We start from the raw sequence: 25,929 nt of genomic DNA, 5'->3' as shown, positions 1-25,929 counted from the left end.
AATTTTAGATTTAAATGTCATGAGTTAATATTTATAAGTTTAAGTTAGAATTCTTAAATTAGAAATTGATGAAGATAAGACTAAAGCCATCAATTTTATAAAAATTGTGTTTGACTTGATCTTGACTTAGGTTAGGGACCAAATGTAAAATAAATTTGGTTAGAAATGATTTAAGTGGCAAAAATAAAAGTTGGGTGAAGATAGATATTGGGGACTAGTAATTTTGTCAATCGCAAGGACCATTGGTGTAATTTTGTAATGATCTTTATGATATTAAGAGGCAATTATGAGGGCAGAGTTGAGGGTAAATATGGAAACCGGGAAGTTAGTAGTGGGGAGAGTAGGAGACAAGTCCACCGTAACCCGATGCTTCTCCAAGTATCCTCTCAAGTTCATCATTCCGACGAAGGTATCAAATAAATCCCTATCAATTTATTCTCTGCTTTATGAGCCCTGAGAAAAAAATTTCAAATTTGATATGTATTGCAGGCAGGGCGTTCTGAAACCGATGCCGTTTGGATCTACACCCTCACTTATGGTGGTGGCATTGTTTCTGTAAGCATTTCGATTAAGCTATGATAAGGTTTGAGTGAAACAGATGTTTTTGTATTGTTTAGGATTGATCTTTCTTATAACGCATGCTTCTCTCTTTCTTTCTTTCTTTCTTTCTGATTTAGGGTGATTGCATTTCGGTTGACCTTACCGTAGAAGATGGTTGCACTGCCGTTTTGACAACTCAGGCATCTACCAAGGTCAATCTCCTTCACGTCACAGCTATCTGATTGCATGCCATGTGTTTGTTTTTATGCTTCATATGCTCTCTCCTGTAAAAACTGCAAAATTTCCTTCATGGATGCCTCAATTCTTAAAATAATTTCTGTGTTCCCAATTATAGCAAGTTTGTGCTCACGAGTTATAGAAATGGTGACATTTTCAACCAAATATCAAGCTTCATTTCATATTTTCATGTCATTTCATGTGCATAGTATACATAATTAGGGCCTAACTTTAACACCAACACAAAAGACATTAAATTCTGTTATTCGGATATACTTTGCTGCATCTAGGATACAAACCTTCTTGTCTTCTTGATTGTTCCAAAATACTAAAAGATGGAGGGAATTAAAATCTTTGCTGAATGTTTTCATTAAAATAACAGAAGTTTCACCTGGTTATATAGGTGTACAAATCAGTGGCCTTGAAGTGCTCTGAGCAAATGATGGAGGTAATAAGTTGTGCTGTTTTTTTCTTTTTGCATTAAGTGCTGCTTATTTCATTAGCTTCATTTCAAAGTTAAATTTATTACATAAAAAGATGGCTAGTTAACATATGTAATCGACACTAAAAACACTTAATGATCTTAGAGTTGTGATTCTCATCAATCTCATCAACCAGATTAAAATTTAGAATGTAAAATGGTATATATATATATATATATATATATATATATATATATATTTTAATGACGCTAATATTTTGAATGTAGTAGGCAAGAATAGGGAGTGATGCCCTTTTGGTTGTCATTCCAGATCCAGTGACATGTTTTTCTACAGCAAGATACTCCCAAAAGCAAATCTTTAGAATGGTTGGAGACTCAAGTTTACTGATTGTTGATTGGATCACAAGTGGGCGTCATGAAAGTGGAGAAAAATGGGATTTTGGGCTTTATAAAAGCACCAATCACATATATCTTGATACAAAGCCCATGTTTCTTGATACGGTATCTTTCTTTCTTTCTTTCTTTCTTTCTTTTAGCCCATTTTGGTTTTGATATCTCACTTAATATCAAGGACAACATATGTAAACCAAGTTATATGAAAAAAGGAAGCATTACAATGAGTATATCTATATCTCCATTTGTTTGATTTTATTTAGGTACTACTTGAGAACACAAGTGTTTCAAGTATTGGTGAACGAATGCAGGATTACCAAGTAATTGCAATGGTTATTTTGCTAGGGTAGGATTATCTTTTTGAAGTATTCTTGTGTGCTTTTTTGCTTTCTTGGTAATAATATGAAATTTCAAAAAAAAAAAATCATGTTTTGGGTTGGGTTATTATTGTAATTTAGGCCTAAGTTGAAGAAAATACAAAACCAAATTCAAGAAGATGTGAAGAAGATGATGTCAGAGCAATTACGTGCTCCATCTATTGGAGGAATCTCAGTCTCTAAAGCATGTAATAGTGATCGATATACAAAGCCTTCACTTATTGCTTCTTGTAGCCCCTTTGGTCCAAAGGTACTTTTCATTTTCTCCTTTATATTGTTTCCTTTTTTTAACTTAATTGTAGCAATGTCCTCCAAATACAAAGCAATTTTTATGCTAGCTACACTTGGATTTGAATTTATTAATGTATAATATAATGTCCTAACAACAAACAATTGAAAGAGTATAATGCTAGAGTTGGATAAAAGCTTTTGAAGTACAATGCCTTAATAAGAATAAATAAATGAAAATAGGTTGCCATTTGTTGCAGGGGACAGGTGTGGTTGTGAGAATAGCTGCCACAACAACCGAATCGGTTTATAGGTTCCTTAATCATCAATTGGCGGGTATGGAATTGATGCTTGGTTTGTGCCCATATCAATAGGTCTTACACATTTTATGAATTCGTTTTTTTTGATTGGATTTATGTAGTAAACACTAGTTATATGTTAATGTTAGTTTTTTTTTATTGGATTTATCTACTGCATTTTATTTCGGTTAATAGAAATAGCAATGTATTTTTTGTCTCTCTTAAATAAAGTACCCAGCTTTTTCACCAAGTCATTACATATCAAAGTCAAGGATGTTTAATGTACATTTATGAGAATATACTTGTTATTGCTACTCCCTGATGAGCATTGACCCAACACGACTTGTTTGTATATTATCTTGTGTCGGTAATAATAATTAAAAAAAAAAAAAAAAAAAAAACTCTACAAATGAAGACATTTGTGATTTGTCTCAAGAATTTAATTGATTGGCAAATCATCTTCTATTTTTTATACAACTCTACCAAATTTTTTTTTATAATATATTGAACTCTACAAAAATTGAATAGAACATATTTTTAATAAGACCATCCGGGTCCCTCAATGGAGGGTTTCATTGTCTACATGGCACCCAACCACAATGTGAACACCACCTTGGGTGTTTAGTGGTGGCTAGTGGTTGCAATTTTCGTGGTCATTTGTGGTGGGGATTACAAACCACCACAACCAATTATCTTCTTTCTCTCTTTATCTTTCTCTAGCTCTCTCTACATTTTAAGCAATGTTCTAAATAACGTTATGCGTGACTTTGACGGCAATGTCAAACCTGAATCTTTTACGAGTCATGGCAAGCCTCGTCGTTAGTAAGGCGTAGCTGAAGGCGATAATTGTGTATTATATATATATATATATATATATATATATATATATATATATATATATATATATATATATATATATATATATTATTCATTTTTATATACATAAGCATTTTGTTAAAACGTGGTGGTAAGTACAAGCCTTGGAGCTATGACGAAGCCGTGACGAGCTTTTAAAACCTTGATTTTAAGTAATTAAAAAGATATTTTTATTTAAATAATCAAAAAAATAAGATGAATAAAGTGGTGGATATACCAACCTTTAGTAGTTGTGTGTGGTGAGGATGTGACACCCACCACATTAGTAGTTAGTGATGGATACTTCGAATAACATAATTAAAATGTTTTTTTTTTCCATTGAAGAGTTCAATGGTCATTGAATTCCATATTCGTTGAATGTCAACATAACATCTCACAATGGTGAGTTTAATCATTGAATGTCGATTCGGTATGTCACCTCATTCGATTCTTCTTAATCCAATTTCTCATATTTCCACTTTTGCCTAGTCAGACTCTACATGAGTCCTAGTATCATTAGTTTTTAATAAAAGCTAAATAAAATTGAATCATATACACCTCTACAGCAAATATATATTTATAATTTAGAAAGAGTTTTGGATTAAAGATATATCAGTTATCATAAATACATTTGTAGAACAAAATATATTACAACTTCAATGATACAACAAAATCAATATTTTTTACGATTTAGTTTTGCATTTATGCATTCAACCTCAAATAGAGCTAGTATGATATTATTTTTATATGCATTGCTATAATTGTTTATTTATCAAGGTATGTTTCTTTGGAATTATTTAACTAATAATGCACTTAATCTATTCATTTAATGGTACGTTTTTTTTAATATTTTTTTGACTTTATTCATTCGACCCTGCTTAACAATGGACAAAGAATTGAATGTTAATACTTTGAAGATGTTGATTCTTGACCTTTTCCATGACATTCATACATTTCAAAGCCATTGTTATCAACAAAGTGAGTGAAAAAGTCTAGCATTCAAAGTCATTGTTAACAACAAAGTGAAAAAGTCTAGTGGGTGTGTCAAATCTTACTTAAATTTTTTTTTTGGAACGGTTTAATTTTATAAAGACAAATGAACAAGAAGCTAGAACAAAACAAAACAACCACATTTTACCTATCAACAAGGGATTATGTATCTAAACAACACAATTGACATGCAACTTAGGCCCCGTTTGATAGACATCTTTCCAGGTCCAAATCTTTATGATTGAATGGTCCGGAAAAACTATTTGATTTGCACAAAAAATAGGTCTTTCCTAGTAAGATATGTCTTTCACATAAAGCTGTAAAATCATATATTTCTGGTTGAATGAGACGGAAAGACAATTGTGCCCCAAACCCCGACTCTTTCTTTCTTTTTTTCGAGCATAGGATTTAGGGGGACCATTTCATATATAAAGTTTCAATCAGAACAACAAGGTAATATGATCATTTTTCATCATTGACCAGAGTCAGTCGGGTTACAATCAAACAACATGGTTTCTTTCCCGGTCAATAAACTTTCCCAGACAACATTTTCCCAAATAGCAATTTCCCGGACAACAACTATCAAACAGGCCTTACTCTGATTCTATGCCCCGATCTAGTTAAAAGAAATGAAACTTTTTTCCCTTGTTCCAAAAATAGTGTTTTGACGTAACTTCTTAGAACCAATGACCATGGCATTGAGATAGTTCCAAATAAAGAAAATTAGTCATCCAAAGAACCTCCATAATCAACCTCTTCCACTAACCATGGATGAGTATCGAGCCACAAGAACATATCAATAATCTGAGTACCCATGGAATGAGCATCAAGCCATGTGAACTCGTAATAGGTTTGACATAATCTGTTCATTATTGGGAATACATTGATTGTTTTGTATGATTATATCAATAAACACCCAATTCATGGATGATAAGGAAAATCGTTTACAATTACGAAAATAATAATAATAATAATAATAATAAAATCACAATGATATAGCGAGGTTATTTATCATAAGGATGTTCTTTATGATACTCACAAATAATGACATTACTACGACAAAAGTAACATTACGTATGTGCAATGTATTATTTGCCGATATGGTGCTCATTCCGTCAAGTTATGTTTCAAGTAGTTTTCGAGAAATAAATGACCACGTTTTATGGTTATTTTAGGGCATTTCTAGCCCAACGTGAAAACTTGTTTTTTATACCAAATATAGTGTAAAGTTGTTTCAATTCAACACCAAACTTTATGCTAATTAGTTGTATAACACCAAATATAGTGTTAGTATATATTCAGTAATATCAAATGTAGTACTAAAGTTTCAGTAGTACAACTGTTCCCATCAATTTATAGAGAAGATGGTAGTTTAATTCGGTTAATTTTGGTGGGAAAAGTAACAACTATTCCCAACAGTTGTGACAGTTGATATTTCTCCCGGTCAATTTTTTCATTAAGGATCTGGTCCGTCAAGGGGTCTACCCTTTGACCCGCTATAGGCGATACCAGAGGCGTTTGTCCGTGGACCCCGCATTCCCGAGTCCTCATTAGCTATCTGAGTGTACACTCGGCGCCTCCTCAGAATAACCAAATAAAACTCAACTTGTATCAAATAGAATCCTGGCTGCACTAAATGTATTGATGACACTAAAATCACCTACACATGTTAATTTCTATAGCGAGTCAACACAAACATTCATTCAATTTTGTGTATATTTAAAACCATCCACTCCACAACTCAACTATCAGCATTTCATCCTTTATTCGAAAAAGAACTTTTAAAATATGCTGCATCATATTTTCAGTTTTTCCTCAAGGATAAATCCCTATCCATTAGAGGATTATATAACGTAAACATATATACATAATACATCATTAGCTACTGCCTCTATTGTTAGCTGATAACCTCCTTTTTTAGTATCACCCACATTTTTTATAGTGGTAAAGGAATCAAGTATGTTAATCACCCTGCAACAAACACAAACATCAGCCTCAGTCCAATGTTGTCATGTCATGTGTAACAAATGGGGTCTAAAAGTAAACATAAACTTACCAGCTATATAGATGATATCCAAATATGTCATTTGATCTATTTTTTTGTCAAAAAGGTTTAGAAAACATGTTAGACCGGGAAGAGACTTTTGATTGCTGACGTGGTCTCCTCCCTTCAAAGACACTACTGTCACTAAAACTCCCTCCTACTCCATCATCATCCCCTTCAGAAAATTCCTTACTCCATGAATTTAAAGGGATAACATGACTATCATCTTTGGAGCTCTTTATTCTCTTCTCATGTCGTTTCACATTTTTTGATATCTCATGAAAAGTTTTATTTATTTTCGCTATTCCCCTTTCAACCGGCTCCACCACATGCGAAACCGTAAACTTCATATCATCAACCATCTGTATTCAACAAAAAATGACAACTCATTCAAACTAAAAACAAGACACATTGTTAGGATGTGAGATGTAAATCAGGTACACAACACTCTGGCTCTGCTAAGCCCAGACCGGAACCCTGGGTTAAAATTTATGGGAACTTACAATTTCACCACTTCCAACGACCACATCACGAACACTTTGATGTAACTTCATACGCTTTTCAATTTCACCATGAGGACTAAACCGTAATTTTGTGGTTCTCTCACAATCCCGAACCTCATCCGGAGCAGGTTCCGAACCTAAAGATGCATAGTCCTCCATCACAGCAACATTGCGTACGCATCTTTCACCTCGTTTGTAAGGTGCTGCTGGAAATACATATATATGCACCACTGCAGCAACACCCATCTGTATGTAAACATACAGATGTTTAAAAACCCTAAACCCTAAACCCTAAATCAGGTTTTATATATATATAAAAAGAAATAAAGCCCAAAACTTACCTCGATACAGATGATGTAATCTTGAATGCGGGTTTTTAGTTCTTGAGCTAAAGACCCTTGAAGGGCACCCATGGAAAAAAGAAAGGCAACAGCAACACCTTGCCACCATGTTAAGAATACTATTGACTTAAAAGTCAGAAACTTGGCTAAAGGTTTAATTGGTGCTAACTTATCTTTGATTACTGAATAAAACTGTATGAGACAATACAAGGCCCAACTTTGGCTGAAGTTAAGGACTAGTGCCAAGTATGGATAGCTGCAAACAAATATAAGAACTTGTATCAGATTTTACAAATTTGCCCTCGTTTAACCAGAAAACATTTAATGGAGAAAAAAAAAGGAAACAGGGACTTACGCATATCCCCATTCAAATTTCCCTTCACCATAAACTCCAAGAAACTGAAAAAATATTGCTAGAAGTGAACATATGGGCTTCAGGATCATCTGGAAGCAAGAATTTTCATGAGATTAGATAAGGAATAAGGAGTAAACCACACTAGAATTATTAAACCTAATTGTAAATAAGAAAATTCATACGTATTGAACAATCCCAATTTTTACAGCTTGGTAGAAATCAGAGCCAAGATACCACTCCCTGAGCATGTAATTCAGTGGAAAAGGATGTTCCACAATTCCATAAGTATATGATTCTTCTATAAGTGGAATGCTTGAGGTGATTAGGCTTTTACTTTCCATGAATTTAATAGTATTATCCTCTCCACCTTCAATCAACATAATATTTGTCAAAAAAATTATGAACATGGACACAGGAAACTGAAATTATAAGAGTTAAATCTAGAAAAGAGCATACCTAAGCAGGCTATGAGATATCTCTCAAAGCAATATAATGCAAAAGCTTCATAGCAATCCCTGACTACTTCATAGTTGAATGCAGCATCTGAATCCAACAGTGACAAAAGCTGTCCATATTACAAAAAAAAGGTGAAAATTAGATAATTGTAAAGAATATAGAAAAGTATCAGAAAAGAAATAGAGAACGGATGTTATACCGATACCAATGCATAAACAGGGACCATTAGGATAAGCCCAATTAAAAATTTCTGCTCCTGAAATACAAGTAATTTGAGATGATAATTATATTCAAATTTAACGGGGAATCAAGAATTATGATGTATAAAGATGGTACATAACAGAAATACCTCAGGTTGATTGTATGCAGATAAGTGCTCAAACATTAGACACATTGAGAGGATAAGAGCAATGAGTACACAGAAGCTTGCACTGAAGATTGTCCACTTGTATAGAAAGGAATTTTCAGCACCAATGTTGCTTGATGACAATGGTAACATTCTGCTTGAGGACTCCATCACCATCAGAGAGAATGATAGAACAATAACTATTCTTTTCCATCCCATCAGAAACATACGATGATAACACTTCCACCACAATTGCGGATAATGGGCACTGGGTCAAAAGAATGTCGAAACAAATTCCATCAATATGTAAATAAACACTGAAAAACAGTATAACCTTTAACAAAAAAGGGAATCAGAAATTGAAGTGAGATAAAGAGACAAATTCCGATAAACCTTTTTCACAACCCAAAGATAAAGTTGATTCAACGGATATTCCAGACCATGGACGAAAAATCCAATGTTTCCCGAACAAGTACGATTAAGTGATCACCATGAACACACAAAAGCAGATACATATTCAAATTCACTAAAAACTAAATGTGTGTCACATAGAACCCTAGAGAAGCTTTAACTTACAAGATGAATAAACCGATTATCTAATGTAATGCTGCACGAAGACTTAGAAAGATTTGTGGACGTAATTTCAAGCTGAAATTCTCTCGAAGGAAGTGAAATTTGTGAAGAAATCTTTTGGAGTTTGGAATTTGATCGCGAGCCTAGGCGGTTGGGGATGACGAGGGGTTTGGGATATCTTGTGGGGTTATTATCTCGGGGGAGAAAGTTTCGGTAGGCTCGAAACATGCGGGGTTTCGGAGATCTTGTGGGATTATCTCGAGGGAAAAAGTTCCGGTGACCGGCTCGATTGCTCCGGTGACTGTCAGTTAACTTAGGAATGAAGCAATTGTTTCCATCAATTTGATGATCATTTTCTGCGTTGAGGTGAACCAAAGAGCGAGCTCTCTCAAACCGATTATCATCAGATTTTAACAATACACTATTTTTTTTGTCCATAAAAATGGTGCTAAGATTCATCTTTAACCTTTTACTTTATTTTTTATAAAAAAAAAATTATATCAAAATGAATATTCTAAATATGAATTTTTAAAAAAACTGGATTTTGTAAATATCCTTTTTATTTATTAGTTTTTTGTATAAATTATCGTAACAACAACTATAAAAATTACTAGATTATGACCCACGTCCGCGTAAAACACGGGGAACATATAAAAATACATATAAAGTTATCAAAAGCCGATAAAAAAAAAGATAAAGTAACATAAAGAGACTTTGTGTTATTGAATATATTGAAATGTCTAAAATAAATAAAACCAAATGTCTGATTATCTATAATCGTAGGATGACCTCTTTGTAGACAATATTTTTTTGTTTTATTGGTTGGACGATCTTCCTCGTCACATATGAGTACCTTCAAAGCCTTTTTTATTTGTCACGCGAGAAACAACTACATATACTGACCATTAGGGAAGACGAGTCTACGCAAATACAATCCAACAGTTAATAATGATTGTCATTGACTCTTGTTAAACACATGTGACTCAACCAAGTAATATGGATGTTTAAAGGGATAAACTAATAGTTTCAAATTTAAAATTAAAATTACTACCATCAAATAGTTGGTTTAAATAAAATACAAACAAAAAAATGAAATATCACTTAAATTTAAATGACCATCTTGCCCCTTTACTCATTGCAATACAAAAAAAAAATCCATGTTTTATATAATGTATTCATCAACTACACTTTTAGATGACAATTCCATTAGCCTCCTTTTTTTTTCTTTTACTCATCAGGTACTATTAAAATACAAAAAATTATATTTCATCTTATTACATCATTTTATTCCATGAAATCCAATCAATTATAAAAATATGAGAAAACAATATTACTTGCCACAGTAAATGGTCAAATGTGAGGTGCTGATTAGAAAAAAAAAGTAGTAAGCACTAAATGGAAACGAACATATGCACATATTTAACAAAACCAAAAAAATAAAAAATAAAAAAACAGAAAAAATAAGTTGAAGTAAGTAAATAGCAAATATATCAAATTGACAACAGTCAGTAATTTAAAAGAGCAATACAAATAAAAAACAGAATAACATTGTATTTATGATTCAGAAATACATTGTTATTCTTTGGTAGTGACAAAATGGTCAACTGGACAATTTTCTTTCATGAAAATGGTAAACTTTATAGTTGAAAGGGGCAAATATGTTAAATTGATAGCAGTCAATAATTTAGAACAACAATACAAATATAAGAACATAATAGCAATACATTTTATGGTTCAGAAGTACATTGGCATTATGCTCATTTGTAGAAAATGAAAGTATCCTACTATGAAGGGATAAAAAATTGTTTTCCAGATTTGCCCTTTGTATGAACAGTACCGAATGCTGCATTATCAATTTTCCATAAAGGCAAAAGTGTATGAAATTGAAACTCTTTTTAATTCATAATGTTTAATTTAAATAAAAAAAATAACAACATTGACAGAGCCATTAAATAGTTGGAGGAAAACGAATAAAATCAAAATAAATGGTTTTATTGGAAATATATTTATTGAAATAACTAATTGGATTAATGTGAAGATTGAGGTTTGAGTTAATGAAAGTATGTAGTGATTTGATAACAGAAATTGAAAGTGCGAAACAGAAAATGATAAGGCATAAAAGTACATACAGTTGATCGTCGATGACAAGGTTGGAGAAGTTTTTGCTCTATTTTTCTGCAGAGGAAGTATGTCAACTGTTTCTACGTAAATCGAAGAATAAAACTATTAGAATTTTGTATTATGTATAGAAGATATATAATGATGAAAAATAGGAAGTAAATAAACTGAAATGTATTTTAAATTTAAATTTGAAATAGAAAATAACATACCTTATAAGTTCCTTTTTACAAAGATATCATTTGACTTATGAAAAGTCGTTTACTATGTATAATATCAATTAGAATCAATTGGAAGGATTAATATGGTAAGCAATTAAATATTCCAAAACGTGAATAAAGATTCTATAATTATATACTATTTGAATTCTATTTAGGGAAGATGATGTTAGCAATTTGATCTAAGGGTAGAAAACATAAGACTGAAATACAATCAAAGGCACTGATTGCTTCATTGGTGAATTAAAGGTTCTCTTTTAATAATATTTAGAGATTTTAAAAAGAATTTTAGGACAGTTTTAAATTTCTTTTTTCCATTTTGATTTAGGTTTCACATTCACCATTATAATTTAAAAAAAAAAAACTTTTTGGACATGTATTAGCACACTTTAAATTTTCTACGTTATTATATTTAACATCCTATTCAAAATTGAAATTGAAATATTAAGTATATTGTATTGCAAGTTGGAAAATGGGAAGGACATGGATTAAAATTAAAATGTTAATTTCTTTAATTACATTGAAAATTTTGGTTAAGTATATTGAACGATAGTTAAATAAATAGTATTAAATTAATTTAATATAACTATAATAAAAATTTATATTAATTATAAAATTACATATAGTTTAGTTATATTCACAACTAAAAGAATGTCTAAAAATCATTTTTAGAAAAATCAAAATATCGAAATAGATAGATTTTAAAATTAACAATAATAACTATAGTTATAAAATTTATATTAAATCGAAAATAATTCAAGACAATAATAATTGAATTTCATCACATATCTGACACGTCGTCATTTTCTCAATCAATTTGACCATTTTTGGTGCTATTGTAAAGTATAAGGGCCTAACTAGCCAAGATCATAGTTCAAGGGCCAAAAATGAAGTATGTCAATAGCTTAGAGAAATTTGCATAATTTGAGCATAAATTTGACTGCGGCTGTACGAGCTCTGACCCTCTGTAATAAAACCTTTAACGCTGAAGCAGACTCCATTAATGTTCTTTTCCTCACCAGTCACCAAAACCATATGAGAGGTTCAATGTTGCTCTGATATTCTCTTGTATTCAAGATCCGAATTCGTAAGTTGGAATCACATGCAATAGAATTATTTTTGGGAGTCAACAGTTATGTTCGTCTGCTCCTAATTTTCATTTTCCGCAGATCACAGATGCAGCCCTGCTGAAATTGATTTGACAAGTATGAGAGGACTCCTCGGTGCTTCGCCTACTCCAATTGAGCCTAGACATCGGCTCTCCGTAGCCAAGTAGATCCTTCCTCTCTTTTTAACTTTAAAATGAGTTGATAATATATGCAAACCAGGTGTTTGTGAAAATGCTTGTTAGAAGAATTAATTGTGTCCTTGCATTGGTATTAGTTTATTTGAAGTTTTATTTGGTTAGATTTGACAAAATGATGCCGAAAAAAGTTGATTTTTATGAACTTATTTCATTTGGGTCAAAATGGAATTGGAATTTAAGCTTTTATCGTTTAGATTCAGAGACCTCTTTCTCTATGAAGTCCACTCAGTTGCAGTTGAAAATGCGACTTTTATCTAATGAACTTTTAAGAAAAAAAAACTCTACTGATTCCAGGATCAAAGAGACTATTATCTTATCTAATCTATATTCCAAGATGACATAATTTTAAGCAGTTGGGGATTTAGCAATTTGAGTTTCAAAAAGGTTCAGGTAAAACTGAGTTAAGTTACTTTAGATAGTGTCATAGTGCAATTCGGTATATTTTACCTGTTTTCTACTCAATGTGTATTTGGTATCAGCATGTAAGATAAAGTTTGACTATTTGACCATCTATTCCAAAACCTAAGAATAGTGATACACTGTCTTTTGATTTGTTAATCTCAACTTTAAAGTTGATGTAAAATTCTAGATTTCAAAGGTTGATATTGACATTGATTGTTATAACGGGTACACAGAATGACAGAATAGAAGTTGGTGATTAGATTTGTTATATCAATGTCACATTCAGAAATTGCAAGTTATCAAAACGGTTGTTACAAGTTACCAAATTTTGTATCCATAATCAGGAAAAAAGTGGTCCCATATTCTTATAGATCTTATTATCATTGCGAATTGTTTGGTATTTGTAGTTGTTGCATAGTTCAATTGTGATTTTCATTTATTTCTACATGTAGCCTATAAGTAGATAGCTATAGCTGCTAAAACAAACACCAAAAGGAATTAATTACCTCTCTTCTTTTACGAAACTACCTAAGCCCTTATTTTAGATCTGTAGTTGATTTGACTCTTCGGTTTTAAAATCCAAAACTTTCATCACACTTTCTGCTCCCATCATATTATTTTATAAACGTGTGATGTTAGTGAAGTCATCATATTATTTTATATCATATTATGTATACAACCTCTTAAATTGTTTTATTCAAAAAGTTATGTTATTATTTTATAAGATATTAATAGTTTTTTATGTTTCAGTGAAGATACAAGCAAAAGAAGGTCTTTTGGAAATAGAAGCTTTAAAGATGGTGAAAAACCATATCTTAGTCCCAACCAAGACAGAAATGCAAGCTGCAAATTTCCTACTTTAAAGCTTGTTTTGGTTATTATAATATTGGGAGCACTTTTTACGCTCCTTCACTCGCCAGCTGTATATAACACAGAACGCCCTTCCCATTCCGGATCCCGGTACGTTATATATCCTACTCCCAGTATACAGTACACAGTACACAGTAAATAGTTTCTTACATCATGTGCACACAGGGTGAGTTTGGTAGAAAGATGGGGAAACGAGAAATCTCTCTCAGACGATGAAAGGTATCTATCCCATTTAAAAGTCAACTGGAATCACATTTCCGGGGTAATTAGGACACTTTCCGACGCAAATGAGTATAAGGGAATCGGTCTATTAAACTTCAACGAGAATGAAACCGATCAATGGAAGGAATTACTCCCATCACCCGAGCACATTACCCTCAACCTCAATCCTGCAAAAAACATAACTTGGGAAGATCTATATCCCGAGTGGATCGACGAAGAAGAAGAATATAAAGTTCCTATATGCCCTAAATTACCCTTGATTGAAGCTCCAAGAAAACCAAGAATTGATTTCATAGCTGTAAAGCTTCCGTGTGTGAAGACACGGGATTGGTCAAGAGATGTGGCTCGTTTGCATTTGCAACTTGCGGTTGCAAGATTTGTTGCTAAATCTAGAGGGGTTCATCCGGTTAGAGTGCTTTTGGTGACCGATTGTTTCCCAATTCCAAATCTTTTTATGTGTAAAGAGCTTGTGATGCGTAGAGGGAATGTTTGGTTATATGAACCGGATCTTAATTTGTTGAGGGATAAAGTGCGGCTTCCGGTTGGGTCTTGTGAACTTTCGGTCCCTCTCATGGCTAAAGGTTAGTTCTTAATAATTTCTTAAACAGGGTGTCCTGTGTTTGATGTGTATTGGATTAAACTGTCTGTTAACATGACCAAAGTTGCGATGTGATGTGCCCCACCTAACAAACATCCGATCTTTTGTTTGTGCAAAAGACATGGATGCTTACTTGTCATGGAAAATACCCTTAAAAAGTTTCAAGGACTGAAAATGTACAATTAAAAGTCTTAGGGACATGAAAATGTACAAGGACTGAAAATGTACAAGGACATGAAAATGTACATTCATGGAAAATACTTGTCATGGAAAATACCCTTAAAAAGTTTCAAGGACTGAAAATGTACAATTAAAAGTCTTAGGGACATGAATGTAAAGAATGAAAAAGTTCGTGGTCATTTTGTAAGCTTCACCCTAATTGATGTAACCAAATTGCTCGACTACATAAAGAGTGTATGATGATTGATAACAGATTATCGATACTCCGGGAATCCAAAACGAGAAGCGTATGCAACAATTCTACACTCGGCTCATGTATACGTATGTGGAGCAATTGCAGCAGCTCAAAGCATTCGGATGTCCGGGTCGACCCGAGACTTGGTGATACTCGTCGACAACACAATCAGCGACTACCACCGCGAAGGTCTTCAGGCCGCCGGCTGGAAAGTCCACACAATCGAACGAATCAGAAACCCTAAAGCCGAACGAGACGCCTACAATGAATGGAACTACAGCAAGTTTCGTCTATGGCAGTTAACCGACTACGACAAAATCATATTCATTGACGCCGATTTACTCATTCTCAGAAACATCGACTTCCTCTTCGAGATGCCGGAGATTACCGCTACCGGAAACAACGCCACGCTTTTCAATTCCGGTGTAATGGTGGTTGAGCCTTCAAATTGCACTTTCAAGTTGTTGATGGATCACATTGATGAAATTGAATCGTACAACGGCGGCGACCAAGGGTACTTGAACGAGATCTTCACGTGGTGGCATCGGATCCCTAAACATATGAATTTTTTGAAGCATTTTTGGGAAGGCGATGAGGAAGAAAAGAAGGTAATGAAAACACGTCTTTTTGGCGCCGATCCTCCTGTTCTTTACGTTCTTCATTATCTAGGGTTGAAGCCATGGTTGTGTTTTCGAGACTATGATTGTAACTGGAACGTGGCGAAGATTCAGGAGTTTGCTAGCGACGTGGCGCATGAACGGTGGTGGAAGGTTCATGATGCGATGCCGGAGAATCTGCATAAGTATTGTTTGCTTAGATCAAAGCAGAAGGCGGCGTTGGAGTGGGATCGGAGGGAGGCGGAGAAAGGGAACTATTCCGATGGTCATTGGAAGATTAAGATAAAGGATTCACGTTTGGAGAGTTGTTTTGAGGAGTTTTGTTTCTGGGAGAGTATGCTTTGGCATTGGGGTGAAACGAATTGGACTGATAATGGAACAGTGAATGCTCTGGCTCCACCGCCACCGGCGACTGTTTTGACGGCGGCGTTGTTATAGTCATCGGAGAATCTGTTTCAAAGAGTGTAGGTGATAGTTGCAGTTTTATGTAAGTTGAAAGTTAAATTTTCTTATATGGGTAAGTGGATGTGGGTCATAGACGATATAATAGCACATCGGGATTATAATGAACTTGAAATTATTAAATTGTTTGAAATGGTATTTGTGTTATATATATATATATATATATATATATATATATATATATATATATATATATATATATGATTTTTGTTTTAGCAAAATTGTAAACGTGTATTATATTAAAACCATGTTGAACATGTTCACTTTTTATAAATTTCCACTGAACACTCAATTTATTTTTTGTGCAAACTGGTTTGTGATAAATAATTGAGTACACTACAATTTTGGTCTTTGTTTTTGCTAAAAAACTGTTGATGGAGTCTAAATTTTTTTCAATTTGCACAAATGGCTTAAAATTTAATTTTTCTTTTTTGGTGGTTTTGATCCCTTAATTTAACTTATGTCAAAAGAGCCCCATTAAGTAGAACATATGCCCTCCCTATGAGAACATTTTTAACATTTTTGTCTTTCAAGTCTGTACCTTTTTTATACATCTTCGGCTTCAACGGTTCTTTTATTATCCAAACATAAACTCATTTCCTTCAACAATAGTGTTTTGCTTGCATGGAAATGTGGTGATTGTGCGAATGTAGTGACATCTCTTACCCCTAATCACCGATTTGATGCATGTCGTAAACAGGTTAGCAATTTAAAGTTACTTCAAACATTTTTCTTAGATTTGAGCTTAATTCTTTTTTTTTCCCTGAAATTTTGAAGGATTCCATATGGAGGTTTATTTATAATGTGTTGAAGACCAACTGGGTTTATTGGTTACTAAGAACAATTAATTAATAGACATTGGATGTCTTGGGGGAATTTGCAAGATAGAAGCAAAACATGGGTCTTGTTTGTGGTTATTGTGTTGTTCCGGAACTAGGGCATATATGTTAAGGTTTTGGTTGTTATTATTATTATTATTATTTTTTGAGAAACCCTTATTTGTATGGTAACCCATTTCAATGTCTAAATTAGTCTCTCATAATGTTTGTTTAAGTTGATTGTGTTGTAATACATGGATTTTCTTTAACATAATAGTGATAGTGTACTCGTACATAGATTAGATGGTATATAAAGTAACACACACAAACTTACGATTTCAAAATGAAAAATATCGGTTTTCAAACAAGTAGTATGACATAACCATCCATAGTCACAATGTCATCAACATACCATACACAAAAGGCATAACCAAAAGGGTGGTAAAGTCAAACATGTTCATAATTATACCATCCACAAAAGACATAACCATCGATAGTCACAATGACATTATGATAACTATTTCTTAAACAACCATAGTTTTCAATATAAAAATATTGTTTTTGAAACCTTAAACGACATGAAAACCATACCAAAAAAACATCAACCATGCACCATTTTCATCATTGCACCATGACAACCCTTGCACCATATCAATTTCTTGGTTGACTGCTACATGTATTCTCTTGCATTCTCTCTCAAACTTTTGTATGTTCTTGAATTTGACTCTTGTATGTTCTTGAATTGTGATCCTTTTGTTTGCACTCACCACATGTGACACTTATAAATTTCCTAGTTAGAGGGTGTTTGGGAAACTTTTTTTGTACTTAGTCAAAGAAATACATTGACAAGGCCCCATGGATGAAGATAAATATCAGATTTTGGATATGCGGCACTGTATCTTATTTAACTTCCTATAGCCCGTCGCAATGACCAAATCATTACATTTTACAAAAGTTGAAGGTCTAATTTAATAAATTTAAAGTTCTAAGAATTAAGGTGACAAAGCCAAAAAATTCATGGCTAATCTAACAATTAATCCTGAAAAATCAAAAAAAATCACAAAGTATGTGAAATTCATTTTATTCTTTTTTTTTTTAAGTTTGATTGGTTCGAAAAGTTAGACCCCGTTAGTGAGTGTAGATCGAGGCTTTGAAGATAAAATGAATACGAACTTCCTATGTTTCTCGCTAAAGTGTTTATTTATTTTTCATAATGTTTCATTCTCTTTATTTCTTAATTGGGTGAAGAAAAAACCAACAAACTAATCTACAAGAAGAGTGGTTTCTTCTCTTGTGGAAAAAAATGTTGAGTAATGAGGCGAAACATAACATCCCATCTACAAACTCTATTGAGACGAAATCTAGGTCGATATGATACTAATTTCTTAATTTAGTGAATGAGTATAGTTTGATTCAAAGTTTTGAAATGAATCAGACTATTTAGACTATTTGAACCTCTCTTATTTGATTATTCTGTCTAAGTGAAAACACTCATTTGGTTACATTTTAGGTTTTGTTGCATTCATGATCCATATTGTAAAGAATTGTAAACTTTTATTCTTTTCCAAAATAATTGCAAATTTTAATAACCTTAGGGACTGTTTCGTAAATTACTATTTTGCGACGGTCCTTCGGTAATTTCAAGATTCTCAGTTCAACCCCCAATTCCATATATCACCTAAATCACTAGTTGACTCGTACAATTAAATGACCTAAAATCTATGCCTTACGAAAAGAAGATCCTTTCATTCTTCAGATTGCTGCTACTGAACAATGGCGAGAGAGGAACATAATCACAAATAATTCAAGGGTTTTCATTTCTTCACTTACAGGTATTTCATCATTCTCTCGCGCTTTTCAATTAGGGTTTTCGTTTTCCTTCATTCGTTAGACAAGTTATCAACTTTTTCGGCCTCTAAATTTGTAATGACGCTATTAATGAGAAGTCTTCTTTCTTGTACGTATCGTTGTGAAATAAATGTAATTTGACAAGGGATCTTGTGTTTATGCTTAGCTTTTGCCCGTTAAGACATGTAACTGAAGTGACTGGTGTTTTTTTGTGTCTTTTTAAATCTGTGGTCGATTCAACTTTCATTTATTAAAAAAAGGGAATTAATTGACGCTAATTCAGCTCCCAATAGTGCTAAGTGTTAGACATATTTGTAATTCAGCTGCTATCTTCTAGTATACAACTCCCTGTGTGCTCTCAAAGTGTGCATGTTCCCTTCTTCCTTACCATGGAAAGTTTCTTATCTTAGCTTGATTTATGTCGCAACAGGCAAATAGCTTTAAGAGACTTGCGACTGAATTCTTTGGTAGCATTAAATTCACAGGAATTGGGTGAAGATCAAGGATTTAGGTCATCTCACCTTTTTTTTTTTTAATAAAGTTTCTCCAATAAGTTCTCCTAAACTTTCTATGCCCTTTCATTTGGTCTACTTTTATAGTACATGGAGTGACATGATAAATAAGAAGCCACTCCTTTTTTTTGTCATGCATGCGGAACTTCAGGAAAGAGGGTGTTTCTAACCAAATTTTTAAGTGGCTACAGTATTAGATATATAGACCTAGAGAGAAATACCTCACTTGATTAAATGTTTGGTATGTATGGAGTGTTGTTGACCTGAGTATTTTGTTGTGACATTTTATCATCTTTTGTTGTGTATTCATTCATAATTTAGATCCCTTTTTTTTATGGTTGTTGAGTGTGTATCCGAAGAACTACTTTTTATTTAAATTCTTAGTTGATGTTCATTTTAAGCTTTATTCTGTATCTAGGCACCTTGTATATCACAGTCACGTGATGTGTTCTTGATTTTTTTTCTTTCTTTTGTGATCTTTACATGTGTAGATGGCTGCGTTTTTTCTGGGCCACGTGATATTGTCTTCCTCTTGTGCTGCCACATATCCAAATAATGGAAAATCCTCATTGCCAACCTTTCTTGATCTCCAGCAACATATCTTTCCCTTTGCAACCAAATTATGGGCATTTAATCCAGAAATATAATAATGAAATCCACTCTTCAATGTTGCTGAACTATCGTTTTTAGGCACTTGTTGCTTTCCAAATGATCTTCCATGTGACATTGGTTATATCAATCAGTGATCATGGTGGAACTATCTTCAAAATGCTCGCAACAATCTTTGACAAATCTGAGGGGCAGATTTGGAAATAATATATAAAGCTAATGGTGAATACCGTCAGAGTTAAGAAGCGTCATGTATTGTTTTGAGTTTTGCTATACTTAAAGCTTTGCAATGTGAAGCAAGTTTTTCATGTCGCAAAGATTGATGCATGTTGTGGCTGTGTGGCATAATGCAAATGGTGTGAGCATGTCGTAGACATGTACACATCGTGAAGTGGAAGAGAAAAAGTTAAGAGTTGTTTTGGATATTATCGGTTGAAGACATGGATGTTGATGTTGGATCAACATTAAGAACATTAGTTGGCATCAACATCATGTCTAAAACGGAAATTTTCCATCAACTTCTACAAATCAAGATGTAATTGGTGTTTTAAAAGTCAAGTGTATTGGTCCATTAGTTATTTTACTATGTAATGAAGGAATGGTTTTTAGCTATTTTACTATGTAATGAAGGCCAAAAAGACCACCAAGGAGTAAGAATGTGACCATATATGGATCTAGTGTATTTTGACAAGTTGCTAGATATGGAACTCAAGTTGCTAATTACAAAAGTCGAATTTGCTCATATATATAATATGGTCCATCGAGGACTAGACATAATACATGTGATGCAATGATGGGTGTGAGCATTATTATGTCAAGCGCCTCTACATTCGGAAGTTATGAAATAGTGTTAGAGATATTTGAAGGGCACTTTGAATCCAACATTTTGCAAAACAAAGCAAGAGAAAGATGATTCTTTCATGTTGATTTAGTGAAGATTGTGAGTGAAGTGCTTCCATGTCAACAACCGGAATCTAATACTTGGCTATGTTTGAAGAAAGCAAGGAGATGGTTTTGTTGAAGATACTTTTGGAGAGAATAATGGCACTTAATTTGTGCAAGTCATATTAACCATGGAGATTGTCTACATGACTTGGCCAATGAGCAAGTCGCTTTGCAATCACAAAAAGTCGAGTAGGTTGCATGCATGTTTGAACACAATGGTAGTTGCAAAGGGTACCACGTGAGATGGTGTGCAACTCAAAAGTCACATATCTAAGTTGCTTTTAAGAAAAAATGGAATTAGGTGTGGAGGCTATGCAACTTGCAGGTTGCTTACGTATAACAAAGGGTTTTAAAGACTCTTTACTTTGGGGACTTGTTCATTTATTATACTTCACTCACAAAAGGCTATTGTTTGCCATCTTGGAAGAGCGAAGACATTGAAGAAGGATGATCATTTTGTTCTTTGGGTAATCTAAAGATATGGACATGTTAAACCTAGAGTTCATATTTGCTAAAGTAATTGGCTTAAAACTAGGGTTTTATCTTAGGGCTTGAGTGCTTTAGTAAGCTAAACACCTAAACGGCTAAATGTTGTTATTTATGAAGAATATGTATGGTTATTATGAATTTGTTGTAATGGATGTTTAGACTATTAAGGTTTTGTGCTTTGCATGATTTATCTACATTGATCTTTGTAAATCACATGGGATGTGGGTTATTGACGAATCCTCACAAGTGATTGTCCGGACTAATGATAAATGTAGTGCACATAGACACCATCATATCATGAAATACTTATTTGGTCGAAGGAGTGCGGTTGTTTCATTTAATCCTTGGGCTAACAATTATAGTGAATTGCTTTTTGCATTTGATGGTCATAGGAAGCCTTCGTGTGTGTGGTTTTGGTTCTTATGTTGAGATCGAGAGTGATGGCTTTGCACATAACATTTCATGTTTTACCATGTCTCCAAACCACTTTATTATGTTCGTTGGAATGGTCTATATAGTGATGTAAATTTGTTATGCATAGAACTCTTGTTCTCACTATGTTATTAGCCTAACACTTGTTCCTTAAAATGGATATTTGGAGGTGAGGTTGTAACAAGCATTTAGGTTAAGTATTGTGTTTGGAAGATACTTGGATCTTTTAAAAGATCAATTGGAAGATAAACTAATATTGTGTGTCTATTTTGAAGTATTAGGGGATGTTTGGGATTGTTTATATAAGGTGTTTATTAGCTTATTGCAATTTGGTATCGTTAATAAGCTTATTTGTTTGGATTACAAAATAGCTTCTGCTTATCGACTTAAGTAAACATAATTGGATAAGTTGTTCCATTATAACTTATCAACTTATTGCCTTTGGGCACCGAATAAGTCATTTCATTTTAGCACTAAATTCATTTCAACACTAAAGAACAACTTATCAGCTTATTATGGTTTGGTATTGCATGAAGCAAATATCTGTTAGTAACACCATTTTGATGTATTTAGTTACCATATGCAACTAAAACATTTTTTGTTTATGGAAAAGACTTCCATGCACTCTTGATACCATTGAGGTGTAAATTATAAGTTTTGGCTATATGCTATTATTCAAATTTTAGGGTGTTAGATAGTACCTCAACTGGCCTCCATTGTTAGAGATGGGAGCTCTTGTTTTCATTTTTGCCATTGGTGTTCATTTTTAATGTTTTTGAATGAAGTATGTGTAGATTTAGTTACTTCTATTATCAATCCTTAGATGGGAGATTATTGAATATGAAGCCTAATTTGTGTTTCCAGCATATCTTGTTGAATCATGCAAGTGTGAAAGTTGAAACGTGTAAATTTGAACTTATCTTTTTGCAAAAACAGATTATGCTGTAGCTTGAGTAGAGAAGGTAAAGAAAAAAGCATTAAAAAGTGGGACAATGAGTGGTGCACGTAGAAGATCAAAATCCTTATGGGACAACAAAGAAGAAGCAATCCCTCAAAGTGGAAAGATTCTTGATTCAAGCTTTCATGGAGACATTTCACCAAAACGATCAAATTCAGAAGCTAATGATGTATTCATGTCTGATGATTTTTCTCATGACCCTATGCAACAACAACCAAATGAAAACATCCCATATAGGTTTGCAATTCCATTACACTGACTATATAATCCTCTGATTATTCAACATCAAATAATCATTTTTCAAAAACACCCATTTTTATGTTTTTTATTTTTTCTTGTGAATTCTAAATAACATGTAGAGGTGGAAACCGAGACCGGAGTAGGAGTCCACCCCGAAGCCGAGTCCGGGACCGGGATCGGAATCGGGATGAAAGACAGGAATCGTATGATTCCGGTGACATAAGAAATGATTCGATTTCAAGGGCATCATCACATCGATCATCTAAAGAATTTGCTTCTGGAAACTCTAGAAGAGGTAGTCAGGGTAGATTCGTCCACCCGGAATCAGGATTCCGTGATGACAGGAATAAGGATTCCGATGGACATGGTCATAGGAAAGATGCTGATTACCACAGAGACGGAGGTAATAATAATAATAATAGGAATAATTCTTATGATAATAATAGTGTGAAGCCCCCATGTAGGTTTTTTATGAGGGGTAATTGCAACCGAAATCGTTGCAAGTTTTCTCATGATGTTCCAAAATCAGAGGGTTATGTAGAAAGGTCACATGATGAAAATAACAAATCTTGGAATGATCCTTCATGGAATCAAGAATCCCAATCCCAATATGAACAAGATTTTACTCAAAATCCAATCACTTTAAATGAGGCTGAAAAAAGTCATGACATGAACGGAGGACCAAAACTTGAAGAAGGGAAACCTCTAGAAGCTTCTAGAAACGGGATCCCAACTGAAAATAAGGAGCAGGAGCAGTTTTCTCAAGCAAATGAGAAGCAAATTCTCGCAAGTGCCCTTGAGTTGCTCTATTCCCTTCCGAATTCCGGATCTTCTGGTGCCCCTGTGAGTGATCCCATCAAAGCGGGAATCGTGGCTGATTCCGTGGAACAGGGGAATCAGATTCCGGTGGAATCAGATGTGAAGGAGGAGGAAACTGAGAAGAAGAAAAAAGATGAGAATTTAAAGAATACGAATAATAGTGGGAAAAATGAGGTACAAGGAAAAGTGGAGGAGGGTGATGAAAAGGCAATGAGGCAGTTTAAGATTGTGCTTGTGGAATTTGTTAAAGAGATATTGAAACCAACATGGAAAGAAGGTAAAATGAGTAGAGAAGTTTATAAAACAATTGTGAAAAAAGTAGTTGAAAAGGTTTCAAGTAGTATTCAAGGGGTTCAAATCCCAAGAACACAAGAAAAGATTGATCAATATCTCGCGTTTTCTAAATCCAAAATCACTAAGCTTGTCGAGGTCAGTTGTTTTCTATCGTGTTTTTTATTTTATTTGTTTATTAATTATTATAGCATTTTACTTTTATTCTCAGGCATATGTGGGAAGGCATCTAAAGGCTTAACAAATGCTTGATAAAATGTTAAGATTATTACATAAGGTGAGTTGATAGTTGAGAAAGGGGGTATTTGTTGAACCATGTATTATTATTATTATTATTATTATTATTATTATTATTATACAATAAGTTTTGGCAACTGCTCTATTAAATTTATTTATTTGGTCAGTCATTAATTTACTATAACTTATGTTCCAATAACCTTTTGCCCATTAAATTAAAACCCTTGTTGTAATGTTATTATTATTTTTTATGGGGAAATTGCAATGGGCAAAAAGTGGTTGAAATTGAAACATGAGGGACCATGACCGAATAAATAGTTTTTTCTAGTGCTAAAATGCTAAAACTTATTTTATTTGATAGGGATTTGTAGGAACAAATATTTGGTTATAGTTGGTGTAAGAGATGTTTGTTTGTTTAGTGTTGTTTTTAATTTGAAATATTTGTATTGCCTTGTACTATTTTATAGATCCGTTGCTTGGTGGTTTGGTATCTGTTATGTTAAAACAAATGGGTTTGAAGGTATTTTTGGTAGCATTAATATCTTGCCGAGATGACAAAGTTATTTGTCGAAATTCCAAAATACTAATTTAAAAAGAATGTGGTAGCTATAGTAATAATTCAAGATAAATTAAATATCCTCATACATTTATTCCTACCAATCCTCATATCCTTGTTAAATTGCCTAAGTAATATCTTTACAATATAGGATAAGTCTAAACAAGGTTGTAATACCCATAATCATCCCAATGTTCCTTCCTATGTAATATCTTTATAATACAAGATAAGTCTATATCTCTTAAGCTTAACTCAAACTAAGCATCCTTTATGAGTTTTATCTCATCACTAAGGAAGACCACAATACTTAATATTAACTCCCAATACCAACTCTATTTAGGCAACACTATCATAATCTAGTGTATACATTTAACACAGAGTATTAAGTATTAATATATATTTACTTTCTCGAAAATAATACTTCTGTTATTATTATCATGTAATAATATTATATATACATCTTAACACATATATAATCATCTTTGGTTCGCGCAATGTATGCTATTAAATATACATCTAACACATATCTCATGCAATAAGCGTATAATTCACATATAAACTTTCACTAGATATTTAATATTTTTAATAATACTTGTATTAAAATCATGTTCATAAAGTAACTATGCATTCACCTGATTGAGGTGGAAGATCCTCTGGAAAACTAGCTCTTTGACTAATACTTCAGCTTATCCCTAAATACGAATATTACTATGCTTCAGTATTCGTTCGTATTTATATGGGTTTTATAACTTCTTCTAGATTCCTCAACAATCCCGATGAATACATCGAGATCTATCAAATAAGGAACAACCAGGTAAGTTCATATCAGAGGTAGAATCCGTTTAGTATACAAAGTATACAGTTTGGAAAATCCACTTTAAACATCTCACTAAATCTAGCCTAGACATCACTCACGTAAGTAGATCAATCAATATTATGACAAAATCATTGATAAATCTTGTTTATAG

General features: G+C 33.2%; 4 protein-coding genes across 6 annotated transcripts; 3 read left to right on the top strand and 1 right to left on the bottom strand.

Annotated features, from left to right (window-relative positions):
• The first annotated feature begins 286 nt into the window (after positions 1-286).
• On the top strand, positions 287-2,675 carry URED (urease accessory protein D). The gene is made up of 8 exons (XM_079056026.1): positions 287-409; positions 490-555; positions 678-752; positions 1,181-1,225; positions 1,490-1,720; positions 1,876-1,958; positions 2,071-2,239; positions 2,478-2,675. Exons 1-8 carry the CDS (start codon positions 287-289, stop codon positions 2,589-2,591), a joined length of 906 nt encoding a protein of 301 aa, XP_078912152.1. The 3' UTR covers positions 2,592-2,675.
• A 3,432-nt stretch (positions 2,676-6,107) lies between these two features.
• Positions 6,108-9,394, bottom strand: LOC145120969 (organic solute transporter ostalpha protein (DUF300)). 3 transcript variants are annotated; one of them, XM_079056754.1, is made up of 10 exons: positions 8,800-9,394; positions 8,410-8,674; positions 8,260-8,316; positions 8,061-8,169; positions 7,787-7,971; positions 7,605-7,693; positions 7,250-7,505; positions 6,909-7,154; positions 6,418-6,767; positions 6,108-6,332 (listed from the first exon to the last, which is right to left on the bottom strand). In XM_079056754.1, exons 2-9 carry the CDS (start codon positions 8,632-8,634, stop codon positions 6,465-6,467), a joined length of 1,470 nt encoding a protein of 489 aa, XP_078912880.1. In that variant the 5' UTR covers positions 8,635-8,674; positions 8,800-9,394; the 3' UTR covers positions 6,108-6,332; positions 6,418-6,464. The 3 variants fall into 3 exon arrangements, with proteins under 3 accessions (XP_078912880.1, XP_078912881.1, XP_078912879.1); XM_079056755.1 differs by having other exon boundaries at positions 8,410-8,799; positions 8,983-9,394; XM_079056753.1 differs by having other exon boundaries at positions 8,983-9,394.
• A 2,878-nt stretch (positions 9,395-12,272) lies between these two features.
• Positions 12,273-16,358, top strand: PGSIP2 (plant glycogenin-like starch initiation protein 2). The gene is made up of 5 exons (XM_079055648.1): positions 12,273-12,402; positions 12,485-12,587; positions 13,774-13,983; positions 14,059-14,696; positions 15,147-16,358. The coding sequence occupies exons 2-5, from the start codon at positions 12,523-12,525 to the stop codon at positions 16,181-16,183; spliced, it is 1,950 nt and encodes a 649-aa protein (XP_078911774.1). The 5' UTR covers positions 12,273-12,402; positions 12,485-12,522; the 3' UTR covers positions 16,184-16,358.
• A 2,368-nt stretch (positions 16,359-18,726) lies between these two features.
• On the top strand, positions 18,727-24,864 carry LOC145119506 (uncharacterized). The gene is made up of 4 exons (XM_079055172.1): positions 18,727-18,857; positions 22,797-23,055; positions 23,178-24,306; positions 24,380-24,864. Exons 2-4 carry the CDS (start codon positions 22,853-22,855, stop codon positions 24,407-24,409), a joined length of 1,362 nt encoding a protein of 453 aa, XP_078911298.1. The 5' UTR covers positions 18,727-18,857; positions 22,797-22,852; the 3' UTR covers positions 24,410-24,864.
• The last annotated feature ends 1,065 nt before the right edge of the window (positions 24,865-25,929 follow it).

Source organism: Lactuca virosa, chromosome 6, assembly GCF_052849685.1.
Source record: "Lactuca virosa cultivar CGN04683 chromosome 6, Lactuca_virosa_CGN04683_v6, whole genome shotgun sequence".
NCBI classification, from domain to species: domain Eukaryota; kingdom Viridiplantae; phylum Streptophyta; class Magnoliopsida; order Asterales; family Asteraceae; genus Lactuca; species Lactuca virosa.
Note: the sequence above shows the minus strand (reverse complement) of the source record. Positions and strands in the feature narration are given on the sequence as shown.

What these genes read in the sequence shown, in the direction of transcription:
- PGSIP2 (XM_079055648.1), top strand. Translation starts at nt 12,523, where the DNA reads ATGAGAGGACTCCTCGGTGCTTCGCCTACTCCAATTGAGCCTAGACAT. An exon ending in CATCGGCTCTCCGTAGCCAA is followed by an intron (nt 12,588 to 13,773) that starts GTAGATCCTTCC and finishes TTTATGTTTCAG; the next exon opens with TGAAGATACAAGCAAAAGAA. An exon ending in CCTTCCCATTCCGGATCCCG is followed by an intron (nt 13,984 to 14,058) that starts GTACGTTATATA and finishes ATGTGCACACAG; the next exon opens with GGTGAGTTTGGTAGAAAGAT.
- URED (XM_079056026.1), top strand. Translation starts at nt 287, where the DNA reads ATGAGGGCAGAGTTGAGGGTAAATATGGAAACCGGGAAGTTAGTAGTG. An exon ending in CAACTCAGGCATCTACCAAG is followed by an intron (nt 753 to 1,180) that starts GTCAATCTCCTT and finishes CTGGTTATATAG; the next exon opens with GTGTACAAATCAGTGGCCTT. An exon ending in GTAGCCCCTTTGGTCCAAAG is followed by an intron (nt 2,240 to 2,477) that starts GTACTTTTCATT and finishes CATTTGTTGCAG; the next exon opens with GGGACAGGTGTGGTTGTGAG.
- LOC145119506 (XM_079055172.1), top strand. Translation starts at nt 22,853, where the DNA reads ATGAGTGGTGCACGTAGAAGATCAAAATCCTTATGGGACAACAAAGAA. An exon ending in AATGAAAACATCCCATATAG is followed by an intron (nt 23,056 to 23,177) that starts GTTTGCAATTCC and finishes AATAACATGTAG; the next exon opens with AGGTGGAAACCGAGACCGGA. An exon ending in AAATCACTAAGCTTGTCGAG is followed by an intron (nt 24,307 to 24,379) that starts GTCAGTTGTTTT and finishes TTTTATTCTCAG; the next exon opens with GCATATGTGGGAAGGCATCT.
- LOC145120969 (XM_079056754.1), bottom strand. Translation starts at nt 8,634, where the DNA reads ATGTTTCTGATGGGATGGAAAAGAATAGTTATTGTTCTATCATTCTCT. An exon ending in ATATCTCATAGCCTGCTTAG is followed by an intron (nt 7,972 to 8,060) that starts GTATGCTCTTTT and finishes TGTTGATTGAAG; the next exon opens with GTGGAGAGGATAATACTATT. An exon ending in TCGTTGGAAGTGGTGAAATT is followed by an intron (nt 6,768 to 6,908) that starts GTAAGTTCCCAT and finishes TGTTGAATACAG; the next exon opens with ATGGTTGATGATATGAAGTT.